This window comes from Pholcus phalangioides, unplaced genomic scaffold (genome assembly GCF_987345545.1).
Source record: "Pholcus phalangioides strain wild (caught in Gottingen) unplaced genomic scaffold, Ppha-v1.0 ptg000008l_1, whole genome shotgun sequence".
NCBI lineage: Eukaryota > Metazoa > Arthropoda > Arachnida > Araneae > Pholcidae > Pholcus > Pholcus phalangioides.
Window position 1 is genome coordinate 12881081 of NW_028301601.1, and position 17090 is coordinate 12898170.

General features: G+C 42.1%; 2 protein-coding genes and 3 non-coding genes across 5 annotated transcripts in view; 4 read left to right on the top strand and 1 right to left on the bottom strand.

The window, feature by feature from the left end:
* The first annotated feature begins 661 nt into the window (after nt 1–661).
* On the top strand, nt 662–867 carry LOC149083833 (small nucleolar RNA U3). The gene has a single exon (XR_016193123.1). It is a non-coding gene; the product is annotated as a small nucleolar RNA U3 (small nucleolar RNA).
* Nucleotides 868–2263: 1396 nt separating this feature from the next.
* Nucleotides 2264–2469, top strand: LOC149083834 (small nucleolar RNA U3). Its single transcript, XR_016193077.1, has one exon. It is a non-coding gene; the product is annotated as a small nucleolar RNA U3 (small nucleolar RNA).
* Nucleotides 2470–3549: 1080 nt separating this feature from the next.
* LOC149083835 (small nucleolar RNA U3) lies at nt 3550–3755 on the top strand. The gene has a single exon (XR_016193111.1). It is a non-coding gene; the product is annotated as a small nucleolar RNA U3 (small nucleolar RNA).
* Nucleotides 3756–7907: 4152 nt separating this feature from the next.
* The window catches only part of LOC149083836 (uncharacterized), a 37481-nt gene continuing 28298 nt past the window's right edge, over nt 7908–17090 (top strand). The window contains exons 1-3 of the mRNA XM_089234224.1: nt 7908–8099; nt 14614–14791; nt 16119–16370. Of these exons, the coding sequence (XP_089090350.1) occupies nt 14661–14791; nt 16119–16370 (383 nt within the window). The 5' untranslated portion in view covers nt 7908–8099; nt 14614–14660. The remainder of the gene's footprint in view (nt 8100–14613; nt 14792–16118; nt 16371–17090) is intronic.
* Nucleotides 11879–12613, bottom strand: LOC149083837 (uncharacterized). The gene has a single exon (XM_089235221.1). The coding sequence runs from the start codon at nt 12611–12613 to the stop codon at nt 11879–11881; it is 735 nt and encodes a 244-aa protein (XP_089091347.1).

A 17090-nucleotide genomic window follows, 5' to 3' on the forward strand; every position in this document is an offset into this window, starting at 1 on the left:
GGTACCTTCGAACGGGCTTAGATCTGAAGCGTTTTATTTTTTCAGTGTGGGGTCACTTGACAGAGTTTAGTTAATGGGATTTTCATGCTTGCATCGAATGCTCGCCTACACGTCGACCGGTCTAAACAGGGCTTCTGTGTTGAGCGGGCAAGGGCCTTCCTGTCCCGATCGACGAACCGTTTGGATTCGCGAGTCAAGAATCATCCCGGTGTTCTTGACGGAGTTTCTGAGGCTTTTTCGCTCCTTCCGAAAATCGTGTAGGGTGGTGGAAAGCACTAGAGGGATACCAGTCCGGTGATACGGGCCCCTTCCAAAGAGGTTCGGTGGTACCCTCGAACGGGCTTAGATGTGAAGCGTTTTATTATTTCAGTGTGGGGTCACTTGGCAGATTTTAGTTAATGGGTGTTTCCTGCTTGCATCGAATGCTCGCCTACACGTCGACCGGTCTAAACAGGGCTTCTGTGTTGAGCGGGCAAGGGCCTTCTTGTCCCGATCGACGAACCGTTTGGATTCGCGAGTCAAGAATCATCCCGGTGAAATTGACTGCGTGTCTGAGGCTTTTTCTGTCCCAAAAATCGTGTAGCGTGGTGGAAAGCTCGAAACGGATACCATTCCAATGATTCGGGCCCCTTCCGAAGAGGTTCGTTTGTATATTCGTATAAATATCATATTTCATGGGATTATAAGTGTGTTATGATTTCTGAGTTCGTGTCTTACGGATTCTCTTATCTCAAACCACGATGATGACGTGAGACTTTGCCTCATGACTGTCAAGCCGTCAGGTAGACTGTCACGGGTCTGCTGTCATTTACGATCGCTCCTGACATCCCAAAGGTGTAGTACGGGCGATAACTTATTCTGAGTGGTTTTCCCCCATTAGGTTTCTGGGCTTGTCAAATCTTAGAAATGCTCTTGTATCTATGTCTTATATGCGGTGGACTACGTCTGGCAGTAAAGTAAGGTAACCGTATGCTCGTACGAGTTTATATATAAAGCATTTAAACATTTTCCTCTGGGTTCACTTCAAAAACATTAGTTAATGGGTGCTTCATGCTGGCATCGAATGCTCGCCTACACGTCGACCGGTCCAAACAGGACTTCTGTGTTGATCGGGCAATGGCCCTCTTGTCCCGATCGACGAACCGTTTGGATTCGCGAGTCAAGAATCATTCCGGTGCTCTTGACGGAGTGTCTGAGGGTTTTTCGCTCCTTCCGAAAATCGTGTAGGGTGGTGGAAAGCACTACAGGGATACCATTCCGGTGATACCGGCCCTTTCCAAAGAGGTTCGGTGGTACCCTCGAACGGGCTTAGATGTGAAGCGTTTTATTATTTCAGTGTGGGGTCACTTGACAGAGTTTAGTTAATGGGATTTTCATGCTTGCATCGAATGCTCGCCTACACGTCGACCGGTCTAAACAGGGCTTCTGTGTTGAGCGGGCAAGGGCCTTCCTGTCCCGATCGACGAACCGTTTGGATTCGCGAGTCAAGAATCATCCCGGTGTTCTTGACGGAGTGTCTGAGGCTTTTTCGCTCCTTCCGAAAATCGTGTAGGCTGGTGGAAAGCACTAGAGGGATACCAGTCCCTTCCAAAGAGGTTCGGTGATACCCTGGAACGGGCTTAGATGTGAAGCGTTTTATTATTTCAGTGTGGGGTCACTTGACAGAGTTTAGTTAATGGGATTTTCATGCTTGCATCGAATGCTCGCCTACACGTCGACCGGTCTAAACAGGGCTTCTGTGTTGAGCGGGCAAGGGCCTTCCTGTCCCGATCGACGAACCGTTTGGATTCGTGAGTCAAGAATCATCCCGGTGTTCTTGACGGAGTGTCTGAGGCTTTTTCGCTCCTTCCGAAAATCGTGTAGGGTGGTGGAAAGCACTAGAGGGATACCAGTCCGGTGATACGGGCCCCTTCCAAAGAGGTTCGGTGGTACCCTCGAACGGGCTTAGATGTGAAGCGTTTTATTATTTCAGTGTGGGGTCACTTGGCAGATTTTAGTTAATGGGTGTTTCCTGCTTGCATCGAATGCTCGCCTACACGTCGACCGGTGTAAACAGGGCTTCTGTGTTGAGCGGGCAAGGGCCTTCTTGTCCCGATCGACGAACCCATTGGATTCGCGAGTCAAGTATCATCCCGGTGAAATTGACGGAGTGTCTGAGGCTTTTTCTCTCCCAAAAATCGTGTAGCGTGTTGGAAAGCTCGAAACCGATACCATTCCAATGATTCGGGCCCCTTCCGAAGAGGTTCGTTTGTATATTCGTATAAATATCATATTTCATGGGATTATAACTGTGTTATGATTTCTGAGTTCGTGTCTTACGGATTCTCTTATCTCAAACCACGATGATGACGTGAGACTTTGCCTCATGAGTGTCAAGCCGTCAGGTAGACTGTCACGGGTCTGCTGTCATTTACGATCGCTCCTGACATCCCAAAGGTGTAGTACGGGCGATAACTTATTCTGAGTGGTTTTCCCCCATTAGGTTTCTGGGCTTGTCAAATCTTAGAAATGCTCTTGTATCTATGTCTTATATGCGGTGGACTACGTCTGGCAGTAAAGTAAGGTAACCGTATGCTCGTACGAGTTTATATATAAAGCATTTAAACATTTTCCTCTGGGTCCACTTCAAAAACATTAGTTAATGGGTGTTTCATGCTGGCATCGAATGCTCGCCTACACGTCGACCGGTCTAAACAGGGCTTCTGTGTTGAGCGGGCAATGGCCCTCTTGTCCCGATCGACGAACCGTTTGGATTCGCGAGTCAAGAATCATTCCGGTGCTCTCGACGGAGTGTCTGAGGGTTTTTCGCTCCTTCCGAAAATCGTGTAGGGTGGTGGAAAGCACTACAGGGATACCATTCCGGTGATACCGGCCCCTTCCAAAGAGGTTCGGTGGTACCCTCGAACGGGCTTAGATGTGAAGCATTTTATAATTTCAGTGTGCGTCACTTGCAGAGTTTAGTTAATGGGTGTTTCATGCTTGCATCGAATGCTCGCCTACACGTCGACCGGTCTAAACTGGGGTTCTGTGTTGAGCGGGCAAGGGCCTTCTTGTCCCGATCGACGAACCGTTTGGATTCGCGAGTCAAGAATCATCCCGGTGCTCTTGACGGAGTGTCTGAGGCTTTTTCGCTCCTTCCGAAAATCGTGTAGGGTGGTGGAAAGCACTAGAGGGATGCCAATCCGGTTATATGGGCCCCTTCCAAAGAGGTTCTGTGGTACCCTCGAACGGGCTTAGATGTGAAGCATTTTATAATTTCAGCGTGGGTCACTTGCAGAGTTTAGTTAATGGGTGTTTCATGCTTTCATCGAATGCTCGCCTACACGTCGACCGGTCTAAACAGGGCTTTAGTGTTAAGCGGGCAAGGGCCTTCTTGTCCCAATCGACGAAGCCATTGGATTCGCGAGTCAAGTATCATTCCGGTGAAATTGACGGAGTGTCTGAGGCTTTTCTCTCTAAAAAATCGTGTAGCGTGGTGGAAAGCTGGAAACGGATACCAGTCCAGTGATTCGGGCCCCTTCCGAAGAGGTTCGTTTGTATATTCGTATAAATATTATATTTCATGGGATTATAACTGTGTTATGATTTCTGAGTTCGTGTCTTACGGGTTCTCTTATCTGAACCCACGATGATGACGTGAGACTTTGCCTCATGAGTGTGAAGCCGTCAGGTAGACTGTCACGGGTCTGCTGTCATTTACGATCGCTCCTGACATCCCAAAGGTGTTCTACGCGCGATAACTCGTACTGAGTGGTTTTTCCATTTAGTTTCCAGGCTTGTCAGATGCTAGAAATGCTCTTATATCTATGTGTTATATGCGGCGGCCGCGTCTGGTAGTAGAGTAACGGTATGCTCGTACGAGCTTAGAAATATAGCATTTAAATATTTTGCTATGTGTTCAAAGAGTTCAGTTAATTGGTGATTCCTGCTTTCTCATCGACTGCTCGCCTTTACGTCGAACAGTCTGCACGGAGTTTGTGTTAAGTGGTCAAGGGGCTTTTTGTCCCAATCGACGAATCGTTTCGATTCGCGAGTCAAGGATCATCGCGGCGTTCTTGAAGGAGTGTCTGAGGTTTTTTCGCGCCTTTCGAAAATCGTGTAGGGGGGTGGAAAGCACGAGAGGGAAAGCAGTCTTGTGATACGGGCCCCTTTCAAAGAGGTTCGGGTATACCCTCAAACGGGCTTAGGTTCAAAGCATTTTATAATTTCAGTGTGGGTCACTTGACTGAGTTTAGTTAATGAGTATTTTATGGTTGCATCGAATGCTCGCCTACATGTCGACCGGTCTAAACAAAGATTCTGTGTTGAGCGGGTAAGGGCATTTATGTCCCGATCGACGAACCGTTTGTATTCGCTAGTTTAGAATCAGAAGGTGTTCTTGACGGAGTGTCTGAGGCTTTTTCCGAAAATCATGTAGGGTGGTGGGAAGCACGGGTCGATACCAGTCCGGTGTTACCGGCCCGTTCCAAACATGTTTGGTGGTACCCTCGAAGGATCTTTGATGTGAATTATTATTTCATTTCAGTGTGGGTTCATTTGGCAGGGTTTAGTTAAATCGTGTTTGGTGGTTTCATCGAGCTGGCCTACGCGTCGACCGGTCTAAACAGTGTAATGGGCAAGGGCCTGCTTGTTTCAATCGCCGAACCTTTGATTCGCGAATCAGGAATCATTCCGAAGTTCTTTACGGAGTATCTGAGACTTTTTCCCTTCTTCAGAAAATCGTAACGTGTCACGTGAGAGGGACAAACGTAATATTTAGGAACAGTTAAGAAGTTGCATGCATGTCTTATTTTAAAGTAATTTATTTTTACTGGTAGGTTTGATCAATCGTTTGAATCTCGTATTGAAATTTTTTTTCATATTTATACTTTCTAGTGGTTTTATAAAGTTGTCTGCTAATTTTCGTTATTACTTTTTCTCACGTGTTTCTTTGTTTTTTCAGTACGAATTTGGCATCCTCTTACACGTTCTTGATAGGTTTCTGGATTCGGAATGTTCGGCATTTTAACCGATGTTCCAAATCTGGCGCGAATATTATTTCTGAAACAAGAGAAGATGCAGTCTTTCTTTTCACTGCCGCATCGTACCAAACCTGGAGGAACTGAAATACTGATGGCAGAATGTTCATGTCATGCGAATGTGGCGTGAAGTTCGTGTACACGTCAATAAGAGCAATTTATTTTTTTTAATGATAAGAATGACCCTCATTACCATTCCCTCAATAGCGTATTAGGGTTCGAGCGCATTGCGCTCTCGTTTCTGATTCTGCGAGTGGGCACCATGGCTGATTGGTTAAAAACCTAAATTTCTTTTTTCCCCCTAATTCGTATCGGTGCGACTTGCGAAATCGGAAACCAGCGTAAGCTATTTTGGTACCCTTAGAGACATCTAACCGGAAATAAGAAATTCTTTTGCATCATGTTTCTTTTGTTTTTAAAAATAATGTAATAATGGAGTCAACATTTTTTTTATTGCGTATATGCCACCTATATATATGTATTCATTTTAGCCCCGACATCCTTGAGATACTTCCCGACAAAAAACTAAAATCCTCTTCCTCGCGTTTCATATAGGGGATTTCATACAAGGTATACTCGTTCATTTGTAAGTCGATTTGTAAATGCGTTTTCATCTATAGGGAAAAGGGTGAAAACCTAGTTCAGTTCTTAAAAACATCGTCGCGGCTCCTTGCGGTGCGGCCAACCATTGTCAGGGTTTCCGCGGTGATGTGTGTGCCTGTTCAATGCCATGAAGCGGTTTTTTTAGACCATTCTATGGAGCCGCAGATACATGTCCACTAGGTCAAGGGAGCCACGGAAGACAAAGGTTTGAGAACACTGACCTAATGTTAATCAGATTGAACATTTCAGTCCAATTCGTTATGAATTATTGTGTCCTGTATTTTTATTGTTGCAATCTGAGGACCTTAATACGGACTGCAGAACGAGCAGTTAAAGGGTGAGTTTGACTCCCCCCCCCCCCCCCCACTCCATCGAGCAGAGCACCTGACCCACCTACTTCCCTTCAAGTTGCGTCCCTGGTGTTACCATCTAGCTTCCATATTGAAAGTGAAATTTTCAGATGCCTGAACTTTCTTTCGAGTTCGAGTAAGTATCATGTTATAAACCTGCCTACTCTCTATGTGGAGAAGCTTTTTTTTTAAATCAGAGATCGGCTGACATTTAAAATGATACTGAAAATGAGGATGTGTCCTCATAAAACGTCAAGCAACCATAAGTGGATATAAGCTCCTCAGACGGGGAGGGGCGAATCACTGAGGCTGTGTATAAAGTGAATGGGGAGATGTCTACGGCCATCTCAAGAGCATCATAGGCCCCAGGCAAATCAGTTTTTCTGAGGCCTCCTATCTGACTAGAAATGTCTGCTTACCAATTCAAGCTCTTGACGTCGAAAATCTTAACCAGATCTCATTATTATGATCTCCCTGGGGACTGCGCGGGTTAAGACGGCACTGTGAATGTCCTCTTTCGCTCTCCCAGCTGTGACAATAATGCAATTTTTCTTCTGAACTGGGGGGATCGCCCCTATTGTGCCAGTGTTGTACCTGGCACAACACTGCACAATAGGGGAAGAAAAGAAACCACTTTCTTAACCGTTACATCTGAAAATCGCCCGAAGACGGTGTGTTAAAATTGAATCCGTATCGAGGCCTCCGAAATGTTGGAAAATGACCGTTTTTATGGGGAATAACATGCTAAAGTTAAACATTTTGATCCCCTTCCTCCTGCCGAAATTCCAGGAAATAAATTTCTGGCTACGGCCCTAGTTGAAATACGTCTGATTTATCCGCAATCTTTGGGGGAAAAGTGCAGTATTATCGATACAGCCAATCACTGTTTCCCCCATCCTGCTTTTTTTAACGGTCTGACCTCACTTTTATCAACAAAAACAGTTTTTTGGTTCAAAGATAATGATGAATCCGTCCTCCTTTTAGTAGGTGCTTAAGGCACTCGCGTAACCATTTTCAAGTGGCTCTGAAGGTGCTTTTGATTGTTTTGACGTCATAAAAAAAAGCGAAGATTTTTTAACAACTGGCTCTTGCGAAGATATATTTTGGAAAGAGAGAAAATTCAACCGCCCCTGCGGGGAATCGAGCCCACGTCCTCTCACTTTCGCACTAGACTACACAGGCACCGAATCGCTCAATCTTTCCTTGGAGCTCGTGTACACTGAAAGGGACCGTACATGGACGGCCGGACCAGACTCAGGCCAAGCTCACAACTGCTGACGCTGCCACCAGATGACGACTTATACAAGGATGACGTCACTCTCCGCTACCATACGAAGATTTTTTAACAACTGGCTGTTGCGAAGATATATTTTGGAAAGAGAGAAAAAATTCAACAAGAAAGTGAGAAAATGACGTGGGTTCGATTCCCCGCCGGGGCAGTTGAATTTTCTCCCTGGGGCCATTCAAGTATTACGTAAGCAGATTTTCAGCCATTTTTGACCCCCCTCCACCCCCTTGTCAGCAAAAGTCAGCAAAACACTGACCCCCCTCCCTCCCCCCTTGTCAGCAAAATTTCGTCAGCAGCTTAGAATATTTCATATCTTAAAAAAGGGGTGGTTGATGACGTAAGCAACCTTCAAACACCCCTCCCCCCCCCTGTCATCAAAAGTCAGCAAATCCGAAACACCCCCCCCCCCCCTCTCGATGCTGACGTAATACTTGAATGGACCCCTCTTTCCAAAATTTATCTTCGCAACAGCCAGTTGTTAAAAAAAACCTTCCTATAGTAGTGGAGAGTGACGTCATCCTGGTATTAAAAAAAAGTCTATGTCATCATCGGACGACGAATCAGAAGGGACGGTTTCCGGCTTCGTGGCGAAACCCGTAGAGTTTGAGAGATTGTGTATGAGTAGTGTTTATTATTGATTGACACGGGATAAATTTATTTTTCGTCTTCTTTTTTTTTTTGCATCAGTCATATAAACACACGCAATGGGTTGTTCCCCTTTCATTCAACTGCTACAATTTTCCGGCGTCATTAGCGACTCTCCTTTCCACATGGGGGAGACTTCTACCTGAAAACATTCGGAGAAATGTTTCATGTTATGGCTCTGCCTGCGAAATTCAGGTAAGCGCCAAAAAACTGTTCAAAAACAAAGGAAAAACCACCCTCCTGTAAACAAAACAATGAGCTTGTTTCCTTTTGTGACAATGAATATTAATTACATTAACCTGTTGACCTCGAAACATTTTATTCGTGCCTTTGTGATACTATTGAGCAAGTAATTCGTGATTCATAGTGTTAAATTCGTGATTCGTAGAGAGTTTTAAATTCGTGAAAAATAAAAGCACGATTATGATTGTACAGGCATAAATATGTATTAGGTTCGAGTCATTCCCCCCCCCCCAACCTTCCAATATTTGCCGAAATCTCGATGCTATTCAGTAGATATTTATTAAAATATTGATTTGTACTTGAATGCCCAATGGAATGCCCAGGAGGCGCATTTATGTGGGGGGGGAGGGGGGGGTGTTCAGCCTGTGCGCTATACAAATTTTGCCACCTTTTTTCCATTCTAGTAGTGAATTCTTAATTTTTCTTGACTACTATTTTCTCGAATTCGCCACCATGTGCGATAACTTGCTTGCCTTCCCCACCCACTCCTCCTAGTACACCTGTTTCTCTTTTGTCACTCTTGGTTACCTTTCATGCTTACACACTAAGTCACTGTTTTGTTCACTCCCATGCTCAGGGCCGCAACTAGATGCTTGATAACCAAGGACAATCACGCATTGTGACACTCACGTGCCCCCTACCCTATAATGTTGAAGGATAGGTAAAATGGTAAAATTTCAGTCCCTTCTGATCTGGCGTCTGCGCCACCAGACCTGCCTGCTCCTCCTTTGTTATGGCCCCCACAAGGGTGGGGGGGTTGACAGGGCTCAGGACAGTTCTCATCATTCTTTGCTTTTTCACGCTATAAATTAACTACAGAAGGGGCCTCGTGAAAAGTTTGACCAGACTCCCACGAAAGATTCCAGCCTGGGGGCCTCGCTCCAGGATGTGGGGGGGGGCATGTTTGCACTGTCTTTTTTTTTTTTTTTGGTCACTCACATACTTGCACATATCTAGGTCAGTTGCCCTCTGATATGGTTCCTTACTTTATAGGTCATTCTTTTGGTCATTTACGCGTGCTCTAGGAATTAGAGTTTAGGTCATTCAAAAGCTTGCACATGCTCTAGGTCATTCTTTTGTTTATTCAACTGCTTTCATATGTTCCAAGTCGTTCTTTTGCTCACTCATGTGCTCGCATAGTCTCTAGGTCACTTGCTCTGTAGATCACTCTTTTTGGTCATTCACATGCTTGCTCACGCTCTAAGTCATTCTTTTGCTCACCCACGTACTTGCAAATGCTGTGGGTCACTCGTCTGGGCAGACAGGGTTTTAGTGAGGTTTATACAATCTTTGCCGCCCTTCTCTTATTTTACTAACTTTCTTGGCCACCCATTCTTCAAATTTGCCGCCAAGTCCCCACCCCTTAACCATAAATACAGCAATGGATGTTACTTGAAGCCACTACACTTGAATCGGGAAACTTTTTTTTATTGCTGAATGAATAAACTCCTTGATATGTAAATCATCACATCTAAGGTTACCAGATGGTACTGTGGTCATAGAGTGATAATAGTGAAGGACTCGCACCGTGAGAACTGAGGTTCTAACCCTACAGGTACCACAGTGGTGGTTGGCTGATGCACAGCCAACTTGATCCAAGGCAAAGAAGCTAGAGATCATATGATTTTATCCATCCAATCTGGTGCATGGCTGACTCTATGTGTTTAATCTCCTGACACATAAGCTGACGTGCTGGGGATAAACAAACGGAATATATATAATTTATATTCTGGAAAATGTATTAATTTAGAATTGGAAATATATTTCCTAGGTCGGATGGATAGTCACCTGATCTCTAGCTTTGTTGGCCTTGTGTTAAGTCGGCTGCGGCTGAAGTTGGTTTTCTGAGATTTCCAACTTCAAGGCCAAGTCAATCTCCCCTTTGAAAAGTCTCACTATGGAGAGCAACAGGCCTGCAACAGTACAAATATTCAATCATTAAACTTCGCCCATAATTTGAAATGAAGATGGCAGCACTAAAAATTTCAGCACTTTTTCATCTCTTCAATTTTCTGTAAAAATTACATTCAAGAATTACGATTTTTCAGATTTCACAAGCATATGTTGTCTTAAGACATACATGCTCAACTCATGACCTGGAGGGCCTAACGTGCCCCTTGGAGTAATATGGTGGGAACCCGCAGCCTCAAACCTTAATTTCATGAAAATGAACTAAGCAGCACATTTATGAATCACTTAAGTGAACCACGGCATTGTATGAACCAAAAGTTCTGTCGATACCTCGTATATGGATCAAAAAGCCACAAAAATAACAAAACTTTTGCGAAACACCACCTTCTTGCATGGACACGTTTATTAGACTGACTTTTCACACAAGTACATGGTGGGCCAGGGGTGACTCTCTCCTCTGGTAAATTTCCCATGATTTGTTTACATAGAACTGGCTTGTTTCTGAAACATTTCACACAGTTATATACACAATTTGTCTAGCCAATTTTTTTCCCCTTAATGGCCGACATAGTTGGCGAACAGTGTACAATAAACCTGGTGGTCCGGAAGGCAAATCTCTTAAATGATGATACTCAAAAATCATCTGAGTTAGCATATGTCGAGATGGCAAAATCAAAGGATGTTTGACATCAAATCCTAAATTGGACTGATCAAGTCTCCCTCCAACCTTAAACCTTACGCAAATCATCAAAATCAAAGAAATGGATTCAGAGATCTTACCTTGCCATTCATAAGATGGGAATACCTTTGGACAAATGAAAAATTTTACCTGAGAATTCTTTTGCCTGTGCTAACTTTACCAATAGTTTTCTTGCAGTATGGAACTCCAGAGATGAAACAGGTCCTAAAATTTTAGATTGTGAGCCTTTCGAGTTGGCAATAAACCTACAAACAAAACAAAAAATTTTAATAAGTTTAGAAAAGTTATTAGTAATATTCAATAGATCATCCAGGAAATCATTTTGATTTGCAACAGTTAAATTAGTTTTTAAAAATCTTAATTTCTTTCAAGTATTGAGAGTCAGTAATATTGTTCCAAGAAAGTTGAGGCATCTCAGCTTCCATCATCATTGCTTGAGGTCCAGTCCACCAGATCTCTCTTGCAATCAAGTCCTGAGCATCAAGTCCACGAGAAATTACGTTTGCTGGATTAAGATCAGATGGAACGTGACTCTAGTGGGAAGTTTGAGTGAGCCTTTGGATACGAGCTACTCGATTGGCCACGAATGTCTTGAGTTGATGTGGTGGCTTATGTATCCAAGCAAGAGCTATAGTAGAGTCTAACCAAAGCTTCACTTTGTCTATTTCGAGTTTAAGGGCTGAGAGACATTTTTATTCTAACTGGGCGAGTAGTAGGCAAGGGCAGAGTTCTAGCAGAGGTATAGTCAAAGTCTTTATAGGAGATGCGTGAACTTGCTGCACAGAAGATGACTTGTCACAGTGCCATCTTGAGAAATGCTCTGAAGGTATAGAGCAGCTCCATATGCTGCTCCTGAAGCATTGGCAAAACCATACAATACTAATTTGACTGGGCAGGTTGACACAACACGCCTCGGAATTTGGATGTCTTCTATCAAGTGAAGAGACGAAACAAATTGATTCCAATCTTCAGCTAGAGATTTAAGAATGACTTCATTTTTCAGCCTAGCCTGAGAAGCCAAAATCTGCTTTTGAAATGACTGGCCCAACTAATCCCAAAGGATCAAAAATATGTGAGATTTCTGAGAGCACTGCTCGTTTAGTGTAACTGGTAGCTACTCTTACTGTGGTCTTGAAGGTAAACGTGTTAAAGGGTTCTGGTCGCCAAGTAGGGTGCACATGCCGTACCATATGTCACTCGTCTGTAAATTGTAAATCTTGACAGGGTCACTTAAGCTCTCTTTCCAAAGAATTCTTTGTAAGTGAGTTTGAGAGGAGTTCACTTGAATTTGCCTAAACATCTTGCATATATCAGCAGAGAATGCATACAAATGCTTTGGAAATCTCAGTATGATTGGAAATAAATCTTCTTGGACAACCCCTCCTTTTAGCAGAAAATCATTGAGCGAGTACCCATTGGTAGATTTAGCACTTGCGTTGAAAACAACGCGCAATTTCGTGCTAACATTTTCAGATTTGTATACCCCGTGATGAGGCAAAAAGTAATCCGTTGCAGTGGCAGAATTCTGATTCGTTGTTTCTACCATGTGGTGCGATTCCCTATATTCATTCATGAAATTACAATACAATTCTTTAATTGATGGATTTCTATCCAACTTTCTCCAAAGTTGGTTTAACCTCAAAGTGGCTAGATCCTTGGAATCCCCCACTGGAATAGAATCCAAAATATCTGATTTCATAGACATCTTCACCACATAGCTCCCATCATTCATTCTATAATGAGTGGCTCGGAAGTGTTGACCACAATAGTTCAACCTTTCACTCATAGGTGGTTTGATGTCTTCAACTGACTCTATTTCCCGAAACGACTTGATTGAATCGTGCAATGCATCCATGGTCAAAAAACAGTTCTGATTTGCATGACCAAGTGACAGTCTTTTGGAAACATGAATACCCGTAACTAAATACCCTGCACCTGGCTCCTTTTTTCAAGAAACTAGCGGAATTCATCTAACGTAGGAATTTTCTGACCTCCCATTATCAGCTCAAATTGCATGACAATACTTTTGTCTTATTTTGGCATAATCAGATTAAATAATATACGATCTGACAGTTTATCTTTATCAAAATTTAATTGCTTTAGAGCTCTTAAGTTTCTGTTCACAGTGCCTACGAGATCCTGCAAGTCCTTTGCCGACTCGTGCGACATTTTAGGGAAGTTTATTATGTTTTGAATGTAAGTGTGTGTGTGTCAACAAGAATACAACGATTTTCATACCTATCTGTCAACGTTTTCAACAATGACTGATATGAATCATCTGAAGTCTCTATGTACTGAGCACGACCTTCGAGACATGAACGCAAATAATACAATTTGTGATTGTCACTTAGTTGGGGATGACAACTTATAATACTTTGAAAACAATTTTTAAAGCTATTAAAATTTTCTATATTGGCATCAAATGTAGGCAATGAAACTGTCAGCAAGGACAAACCGGTTGGCTTTGAATGTTCGAGACAGTCATTCTTTTCATCGCATTAGCCTTGCTATCAGCATTAGATAGTGAAGTAATATTAGTAATCAAACTTATCTGGTTCCTTTCAATCCACTCTTCCAATTCCTATAGCTGTCCGTTTATGGCAGGAAGTTCAGCATCTTTGGCTACACCATAGTAGCTGACCTGGAGCTTGGCAACGTCGGAGCTATTTTCCGAAGACTTTCTAACTTCAAGTCCAATTGTGGGAGAAGAGGTTGCAGCTGCATGCCAACTCCATCATCGGGTTCCACTAGTGATTCCAAGAAATGTTCTAATAACGTCAGTTCGACCTTCAATGACCCACACTGATGATTTAACTACCACAATGCCATTTTTGAAAGTTCAATGTCTCCGGGATCCAGGACTAAAAGTTCTGTCTATAGCTCATGTGTGTGGATCAAAAAGGCCCGAAAACGACAACGAAACTCTTACAATAAAGAAAGAGACAAAAACACCTCGCACAGACACGTTTATTATACTGACTTTTCACACAAGTACATACAGTATTTACAAAAAGAAGGGGAAAAAAGACTAGGACAAAGGGACTCTTTCATCACTGAGGTCACATACATATAGACGTATGTATGTGGGCGTTGTAGAGGGAGAAAACATAAACTATAATACATGTATGGAACAGAAGCTAGTGGTTCTACTGAACAGGCATATTTACAGATCACTCAAGTGACCCACAGCACAGTTCCAGATCACTTTGGTGGCTTGCAGAATATTTACAGACTACTTAAAAGATCTGCGGCACATTCACTGATCACTTCTGCAACATATTCACAGATCACTTGGGTGGCTTACTACACAGTTCCAGATCATTTAAGTGACCCACAGCACATTCATAGATCACTCTAGTGGCTGTCGAGTACTTAAGTGGCCCGTGACATGTTTTCAAACCAATTAAGTAGCCTGCACTCTCTTAAAGGTTGAGCATGCTTGCTGTAAGGGGTGCTGTTTGTTTGATGATAGTACAGGCAGTGCTAACGACTCAAGAAAGATTGAAGATCCTTGCAATAGCCCAAAGTTGTGCTCAGTTTGAAAGAAAGAAAGCATGTAGCGATTTCATTAGAAATTCTAGAGGGGAATGTATACGGTCAAGTAATACAGTCCTATGTAACCGATACAAAATTAAAAATTTTCAATTGTGCACATTAAAACTAGTTGAAACTATCACCATTATCCTGTGCAGTGCCTGTATGTTAACATGCAGCTTGTACAATACGCTCTTTAAGAAAAAAAGATTTTCTAAGAAAACTCGTTATTTGACTTCTTCCTTTTGTCTGTTAAAAATTGTTTTCTTTTATATAAGAGCAATATTCACTTAATTACTCATTATTTTTCATTTTCTTCAGTTCTCTCCAATGGAAGATGTGCGTGAACGTCGGTCGAGGATATTCACATGGCTAGTGCAACAAAAGTTGAAGCATGGGGACCCATACCACCCAGTACTGCATTTCTCATCAAATGCACGAAAGAAAAAGAAAAGCTCCGCTCTAAGCTGAGAAATCAGCTGCAAGATCATATGCTTCAGTAAGCTCATTTCTACAGGCTTTTATTTTCGTGCAATCATGGTGTTGTAAACTCGTATTCAAAGTCGCTTTATTAAAAATAAATTGTACTAGTATAAGAGCATCAAAAATTTATTGGTATCGACAGATTGATTACTGATGTTTTTTTTTTTTTCTAACATAAGCATACACTGACACACACATTCCAAAAATTTTACTGCTGCACCCTGTCCTCAGGATCCAAATCATGTGTAGCTGAAATTGTAGGTGCCAATGTCAATTTTTTAGTCATAATAGTCCCCAAAGCAAAGCAGAATATGCTGAAATTGGTGAACAATGTCACATAACAATCAGTGATACTGCAGAAGAATCTAGAATTTCAAGAAAAGTGTAGAAAACACTATTATGGGGATTTTTACCGCAGGACATTTCCCAGTCAGCCAAGGGCTTATTACAGAGCAATGCAAAACATTCTGCTTTGAGGATCAAGGTAGCAACAAGGATTTCTTGGGCGATCAAGGGTAATTACTCCTCCCAAGAGCAGAATAATATGAGGTAAATTTGTCTGTCCCATAAAATGCGGGATGCTCCAAGGTCCAAACACATAAGTTCTTTTTATGATACATTACTCTGGATCCATCTTCCTCTGTTCCACTTGCAGCTGAAGATATGTCTTCGACTTCGTTTGAAGCTGAAGATATCTGCTTTGAATTTGTTCTCAGCTGAAGATATACGCTTTTCCTTCATTTGTAGCTGAAGATGCCTACCTCCATTCCATTCACAGCTTAAGATGACTATGCCCCATTCGAAGTTGAAGAAAACTGCCTTGGCTTCATTCGCCACTGAAGATGCCTGCGTCTGCTTTACGGACAGTTGAAGATGTCTGCCGTTGCTCAGGTGCGGATCCAGAGGATGGATGCCTATAGGAACGATCACCCTGAACAAGAGTCAAATGATATGGGGAAAATTGTCATCTCATAAAATATGGGATGATTCAATGGGTTTGTAGAATTTGCTCCTCCCGACACATCATCTGGGATCTTTACCTATTAGACACCTCATGATGACGCAAGCTGCTAGTGTTTGGAAAACATTGAGAAGAAAATGAGCTCATACTAACGATGGCCATTTGTCCAAGGAACTCTTTTAATTACCATATGTTTGTTCATTATCATGAATTAGTGATTATCACATTAACCTTTGGCTGCTGTATAGGTAGATCTGTGTTCAAATCCCAGCTGAAGAGCATGGGTTTATCTCATACTTATTAGCTCATTTCATTACATGAAATGACCTTCTTGTGATGAAAAAGACTCTGACTATATTTTATGTATTATATTTTTTTACAGTATGTTGGAAGATTGTGTATTTGCTGATGTTTTACTTGGTATCAATGCTGGAAGACACCAGTATCCTCAGAGTCAGGATCCCGAACCTAAGAAAGTTCTAGAATTGCCTTATCTACTGCATGCTCATGAATCGGTGCTGAAGGTGAGAACTCCGGCTTTCCTGGAACACATCAAGAAGGATGTTGACAATAATTTTGGAATAACATCGTATAACACGCATCTCGGAGAAGCTGAATTGCGTCAGTTTTTAAGGCAAGTGTGGATTTATTAGAAAGATGTAATTTAAATTGTAATCCCTTGGGCTGTTATATAATTGGTAATATGTACTTGTATTTTGTGTTTGTGTTTTATGTATATTTTGTTTTCGTGAGTATTGTATATGTTAGGATATATTACGATGATTGCCAATTGCATTCTCTGATCATTTTTCTTTTCCCAAAATTAGATTGTTGGCAGATGGCAATAAAAAATCATAATGCAATTGTCTACTTTGAACATTTATTAATATTAATTTAAGTTACAAATAAAACGATTTAGATTCTTCCAATAACATATTGCTGTAATTTTTAGAGTTTAGCCTTTTGTAACATAGCACAGAAATTTTGTAATATAGATCGTCCACCATTGTGGCATGCGATCATCCGGGCCGACCCTGGAAGGCATGTCACGGTAAGTACACATTGAAAAATGACTAGATAAGGACCTTTTCCGTTGGGAAGGGACTCTTTGGATGTGTCACATTATGTGTGCAAGTAAATTTCAAATGAAAACCATTGGTGATGACTCAGAATACAAAAATTAAGACACCAAACAGCTGTTTCAAATCTAGTACAGCCTCTTCTTCAGTGGTAAAAAAGTGATATATATATGGCAGACTATTCGCTTGAACAAAACATGGTGGATGTACAGTGTTTGCCAATATGCATTTAGATATGTGATTCAATCATCGAAATTCAATTTCACTCCAAAATT